At 40.3% G+C, this 6,988-nt stretch overlaps 1 protein-coding gene across 1 annotated transcript; it reads right to left on the bottom strand.

Moving 5' to 3' along the window:
* Positions 1–311: 311 nt before the first annotated feature.
* Positions 312–923, bottom strand: LOC122818714 (uncharacterized protein K02A2.6-like). Its single transcript, XM_044093778.1, has 2 exons — positions 715–923; positions 312–633 (listed from the first exon to the last, which is right to left on the bottom strand). Exons 1-2 carry the CDS (start codon positions 921–923, stop codon positions 312–314), a joined length of 531 nt encoding a protein of 176 aa, XP_043949713.1.
* Positions 924–6,988: the final 6,065 nt, after the last annotated feature.

The raw sequence follows: 6,988 nt of genomic DNA, 5'->3' as shown, positions 1-6,988 counted from the left end.
CTTACAGAGTAATATCACATCTCCTCCTTTAATTAAGAACGAATAGGATGTTTAGGTTTTCGGAAATCCTTGGGCTTAAATCGATCTACTTCTTGGCGAACACGACTACTTTGGCGAACAGGTATGCCGGATGAAAGTCGTGCTGGTTGGTTTTTGCCTCGGTTGTTGGTTCGATGATGTGGAGCTCTCGGGTGGCTCAGGTTTAGGATGACGTTGCTGAACGATTGACGGAGTTACCGGTTCATCTTTTCTTGTTGTTGTGGTGGTTGATCTTGTTGTTGTGGTAGTTAATTTGAAGAGGGCGGAATATCCTAGATCTTTAAGAACTCTGGAGGTTTTTCGATGGAGCTGCTTGCTGGGATCTTCGGTTTTAGCTGGTTGAAAAGGCGCTTGATATAACCATTTGTGGTGCGAACCATGAAAATCATTTTTCCAACTGGACGGTCGATAGATCCTTCAATCCACTTTTCTCCCCTTGTATAATTACGAGCGTAGACCATTTGATTTGGGACGTACTTGGTAACCGATTGCTTGGCTTCGACAGGCTGCTCGAAAAGTTGACTTAGTACGGTACGGACTGAACGCCCATGGATTAACTCGGCGGGAGATTTTCCGTGGGAATTTAGAGTGAACCTGTAAGAAGCAATGTATTTAGTAACTGCTACTCGGACTGGTATACCGTCTTTGAGGTTTTTTTTGACTGAGAATTTGAACGTCTGAACGAAACGCTCTGCTAATCCATTGGATGCTGGATGGAACGGTGCTGTGGTTATGTGTTTTATTCCATGACGTTTGCAGAATTCCTCAAAGGCGTCAGCCGTAAGCTGCGGACCGTTGTCGCTAACCATGGTTTTTGGATATCCTTCGATGGCGAATATCGATGATAGTGCAGCGATCGTGTTAGCGGTTGTAGTGGACGACATTTGAACTACAAATGGGAACTGATTAGATTAGCCACATGGAATCGAATATTGGGCCGGTGAAGTCGATATGGATTCGCTCCCACGCTGTTCTCGCTGCAGGCCAACTTTGGTACACTTTTGGAGGAGCAGGATTGTTGCACTTGCAGTTGCTGCATGACTGAGCAAGGCTTTTAATGTCTGCGTCGTTTGTAGGCCACCGAACATGTTGTCTAGCTAGCTGCTTCATTCGAACAATGCCCCAATGTCCTTCGTGTAACAGATTCAGGATACGCGCCTGAAGAGTAACTGGGAGTTGTACACGACTAGCATCTGTGTATAGGCAAAGCAATTTTTTGTTGATTGTGAGGGCAAATTTTCGATTAAAGTACGGTGATAATGCTTTCTCGCCTTGCTGAAGTTTTTCTGGCCATCCTACAGTAATATACCGTAAGACTTGTTTGAGAAGTTTGTCCTTTTCGATGTAGTTGCGAATGATCTCAAAATTGATCGGTGGTGACAGTTCCGTTACGATGTGGCAGGCTTCTTCTTCTCTTCCGGGTCCATGCCCACGGGAAGGCGCGATAGGGCATCTGCGTTGCCATGAGCAGATGTAGAACGATACTGAATCTCAAAATTATAGGCCACGAGAATGATGGCCTAGCGCTGTAGCCTGTTTGACGTCATTAAAGAAAGTGACTTGTGATCCGTTATAAGGGTAAACTTTCGACCGTACAAATATTGGTGAAAACGTTTCACTCCGAATATTATAGATTTGGTTGTATTTAACCTGATGCTTGTCAAGTGTTTTGGATGCGAAAACAATAGGCCTCTTCTTGCCATCTTGTTGGAAATGCACAAGGACTACACCAATACCAAAAGATGATGCATCCGTCGCTAAGACTAGTGGTAGGTTTTCATCGAAATGAGCTAGCTGAGTCGCGTTGATAATATGGGATTTCAGGGCTGTACAAGCTTGTTGTTGTTGCGGCCCGAAAAGGTATGCTAATTTTTTTTCGATGAAGTTGATTTAAAGGAGCGGCCAAATGAGAATAGTTCGGTATAAAGTTGCAATAGTAATCAATTTTAACCATGAATGCTTCTAATTGCTGCAGATTAGAAGGCGGTAGCAACAGTTTAACAGCCTCCAAGCCTGAGCTGTCTGAAAGAATCCCTGGAGCGCTGACTCTTCGCCCTAAGTACCTAATTTCGTCCTTGAAAAATAAGCATTTCTCCTTTTTGCATCTAATACCGCACTCACGAAGAATAATGAGAACATGGTAGATTCGCTTTAGATGTTGCTCGCTTGTAGGTGCTGAGATAACGATGTCATCTAAGTAGTTGCCACCTCCTTCTTTAAGAAGCTGCTCCAAATACCGAATGGAATTTGACGGCTCTTGAAAAACGTTGGTGTTGCTGACTGCTTTAAAAAGACACTTGCACCCATGGCTGGTTCGAAAACTACGTGCTGAAAAGGTGACCTTATTCCTCTTCGTACACATCTTGAACGTTTGATACTTGCATGATATCAAAGCCGAAAATGTTGAATAAATCCATACCAAATAGATTGTTTGATGTCTCAATGTTCGTAACGATAATGACCACTTGCTTCTCTTTTTCACCACACTTTGCTATTGTGTGCAACTCAACAAAGTATTGGTATTGGTGTATGACCAAACGCATGTAATACTCGGGAACACTTGAATAATTTAGGCTTATTCAACATCACGGACGCTGTGGCTCCGGAATCAATTTGGAATGATATCACTTTGCGGTGTATTTCAAGATCTATAAGAATCTTGTTCTGCTGACACTTGACTTGACCTGTAAGACTGTTTACAGCTTCAATCGTTTCGATTTCGTTTGCTTCAGATTTGCGACTTTTTTGCATTTGGCATTTGGCATTTGCTTTTGTCTTGCTTCGACATGCATACAACAGCTATATGTCCTTTTCTACCGCACTTGTGTCATACGACGTAGTGAAACTTGCATTTCTCTCTGGCATGCTAGTGTCCACAACCAGAGCATGATTTTAGCGAACTTTTGTTTGATTTGGCATCACTTTCACCACCACCATGGAATGTTTTTTTATATAGGTGTGAACTGCGATTATTGGGTCTTGCTTTGATACTGTTTCTTTAAGGGCTGCTACGGTTTTTGAAGTTGTCTCATCATTTCTGCAACTATAAGCACATCTTCAAGAGTTGGATGGGAGTTCTTACGAGCAGATGCACTTAAATTTTAAATATTTAGTTTACAATTTTGAAATAGACTCCTATCATCTAATGTTGGAAGCTACTTTAAATAACTTTAACTTCAAAAATGGAAAGCTAATAACGTAATATGTGAAGTTAATTGGCCTTGGAGTAGCGCTAATGACAATACTTGCGAAATAACTCCCTTTAAGCCAAATAGTCCCTCTAATTGTATTTATAAAAAACGACTCAGATCAATTCTTACTGGGGTGAGTTGCAAAAGAAAGGTAGTTGTCTATTTAGGGTTCCAGAAATAACTGAAGCTAGAATACAATGTAAGTAAGTAAGTAAGTAAGTAAGTAAGACTCCAAGTATTGTTTGGAAACCATTAACATTACCGATTATTGACCATGATAAAGAATTAACTAAACTAAAAAATGAATTTAAAAAATAAGAGAAAATCACTATGAATTAAAAGGACTGAATTTTCATCACATGTCAGGTCATACCACATTAATCGAAGATTTAATAACTATAGTTGTTTTAGTTGTTTATATGATAAGACGAATAAATTTATCAAGACGAATGCAGGCCATATTTATTTCGTGCCCCTTGCAGAATGTTTACACATGAACATTGTTTGTAATGTTGATTAGCCTCAAGTTTAGAAATACCAATTGTAATCTGTAAACCAAAATATCAGTGCATGAGTTCAAATGCTATCAACCCTATTTTAAGTTGAGTAACGCCAATGCCGCGTTCCAAAAATATTTCTAAGAACGCTTATCTGTTTATACTCTAATGCGATCTTTTTCCTCGACGCATTGGTCCATACTATTGTACTCTGCTGTAATCTATACAAGCTATTGTTTTACAAAATAAAAATCAGTTTGAAATATCAACTCAGCAAATGTAGATTTCTTTCTCTTGGGATTGAACATCTTTACACACAGAGTCCTAGGCATTCTTACCGTAAAAGACGAAATAGACAAACATAAAGCGCCTACAATATAAAACTCTCTGATCATCCCAAACACCTCGCAAGAGGCTTGACTTGGTTTTCCAGTTGATCGCGTCTGCAACGCAACGACCTGACCTATCAATAACTTATGTGCCCCCTTTAGCACAATAACAGTCATATTAATGTTAGAGTAATTAGTGTAACATTTGATAGATCTATTGTTAGTATCCAAAGGGAGAAGATTCAATAAATAATTAGCAAAGCTTAAAAAAAAGTTTACCATCAGCCTTGTATCAGATCCGGATCATCGGCACATCGTAGGCAACTAAATAGCGGACGAGTCAGCCAAGCTGGGCACCATCATGCCTCTTCTAACAAAAAATGAGAATTTCGGCATGCCCCTAGCATTTTGCAAGCTAAATATCAGAATCTATTTTCACAAACTAGCCAACACTCATTAGCAAAACGCACCACAGTTCCGTATCTCTTACCAGACATGGCCTGTAATTAACAGTAAAAAACTTCGGAACTCTTCAAACTCAGCCGCACAGAGTTTGGTATGCTAGTTTGAATTCTCACGTTGGAACACATGCCGGAAAGCCCCAAAAATTTACTTCTGTAGAAATTGCAGGGATGAAGAAAGAAGATGAAACGGTAAAAAACCTTCTCTGCTTCTGCCCAGCCCTATGCAGACTTAGACCGAAGAACTTAGAAATCCCCTTCATCAACGATTTTAGCAAAATATTGGAGATTAGCCTTAAAAACAGAAATGGGTTTTTAAAATCCTCCTGGTGGAACCCATGCACATTAACCTAATTCTTGGTTTTTATATTAAAGATAGAGGATCCAAGAAATCATGCGGCATAACAATGGATGTCTAATTGTGTAAGGCCATATTCTGACAGCCGTTCTAACCTAACCTAACCAAGAGTAATATAATATTTCAAAAAACACCGAAGCTATACATTTTTCATACTATTTTCCCCAAAATTTTCCTATTGTTCCCATGAGTAAAAAAAAGTTATTTCCAAGCGTAAAAGGTTATTTGTTGAAATACACCAATAATATAATTATTGGTTATACTTGTATGTTAAAAAAAACACCAAAGATATAATTTTTTACAATTTTTTCCGATTATTTCTCTAGGTGCTATAAGATATAGTTCTCCGATCCGTCTGGTTCCGACTTATGTACTACCTGCAAAAAAAAGAAGATCTTTGGAAAAGCTTAAGACCTATAGCTTTAAAACTGAGAGACTAGTTTGCGTAGAAACGGGCGGGCAGATGGACATCATCCAACGATGAAACAACCTGACACATCATTACAAAGGCTAATCGATAGTGCATCAGCAATACGAGCATCACTCCTTTCCATCGGATCTACGAAACAGAGAATGAATGCCATTATGATTCACATTCTCCTGTCGAAAGTTGATTACGAAACCAAGTCAAAGTACGATGAACGGCAAGACTACGAAAAAATAGCAACGTACTCCACAGAAGACCAAGACGTTGTTAAGCACTGCAGTTTCCTACATAAACTGCCACTTAAGCGGTCTTTACGTTGGCCGCTGTAAGGGCTTCACCGAGCTGTCTATTGAGTAGAGCTATGACGCGGTAAAAACTGCAGTCGCTTGCATTAATTGTATGAACAAATTAATGCGATTCGGGAAGAAAAACTCATGCTCAGGAAAGGAAAACCAACGGTACAGCGTACGGATCGTTGGCGGCCACTTCAATCCGAATGGCCCAAGTGAGATTGCTCAGTGTCACTCAAGCATACATACATACAAACGAAGAGTGGTCGAATACAGGTCAGGTTGCCATCTAAGGCGAGTCCTGACAGACTTGGACACTCGCTAAGGAATGCACCGACCAGATTTAAATCGCTGGAGCACAGTCTAGATAGAGACGCACTGCTTAAAAAAGCATGTGTTTTGTTTATGAAGGAGTATGAATCCCTGGAACATATATCTGTTATCAAAAATGTACGAGATTTAGAAGCTGCAGCTTAAAAACGATGGTATCGTTCGACCACTAACTAACACTGGGTTGCAATTAATTAGGTACAGCAGCAACTCATCCTAATTTACTCCAAGAACCATAGAGGAAGTTCTATTAGCATAGAGGAATGTGAACGCATTTCTGTTTTGCCTTGATCTTCTGGGTTTCATAAGTCCTTGACTAAGACACGCCCAGCGCCCTGGAGGGAACTTCTGGAAGATTTCAACAATTTAACTCTACTGGAAATACCGCGCTTTGTCCACACTTATCACCGCAGTTTGAGATCCATGGATTTTCAGCTGCGTCCAAACTAGCTTTTGAGTGTTGTATCTTCATACGAACGAAGACTCAAAACGGAGTTCGGGAAAGTTTGCTGACCACCAAGTCTGAAGACGCACCAACTAAATTTATATCACTACCCAAAACTTGACTTATGTCGAACGTGGAAAAAATTCACCACCGCTCTGAATATGTATTGTTAGAATTCACACATCACGATTGGGTTGCTTTGTCGGCAATAGAGTCTCTGAACTACAGCAGAACTTCAAGGCGATTACTTGGCAATACATTCATTGCGTAATTGCGTGCAATTCCTGCCACAAAATAAGCAAAATTTCCAGCCGGTTAGCAAAGACGAAATCAGCTTGACTTGCGATTATACAATTAGTAAAGTCATTTTGGCGGCCTGTGGGAGGCTGCATCAAATCTGTCAAGATGCTGTCAGTGAAAACATAGAGCAGGCGAATTTAACATTTGAAGATGTCACCTATTAAGTGGAGCTTCATAAGGCAGTGCTCCCGAAGAACGCCTGCACCATTCCGAGAATAATCACAAAAAGGAAAGCGAGTACGTCGATAGGTTCCAGCGGATTACCTTCATCAAACAACGTCTTTGGACTAACATCCAGTAGGGTAAGCTTGATCGTTCAAA

The sequence above is a fragment of the Drosophila biarmipes genome, unplaced genomic scaffold, assembly GCF_025231255.1.
Source record: "Drosophila biarmipes strain raj3 unplaced genomic scaffold, RU_DBia_V1.1 ptg000008l, whole genome shotgun sequence".
In the NCBI taxonomy this organism is placed as follows: Eukaryota; Metazoa; Arthropoda; class Insecta; order Diptera; family Drosophilidae; genus Drosophila; species Drosophila biarmipes.
Note: the sequence above shows the minus strand (reverse complement) of the source record. Positions and strands in the feature narration are given on the sequence as shown.

Bases quoted from the DNA above. Each gene is read 5' to 3' on its own strand.
- LOC122818714 (XM_044093778.1), bottom strand. From the start codon at position 923: ATGTCGTCCACTACAACCGCTAACACGATCGCTGCACTATCATCGATA. The intron at 634-714 runs GTTCAAATTCTC...TGCTTCTTACAG, and splicing joins GCAGAGCGTTTCGTTCAGAC to GTTCACTCTAAATTCCCACG.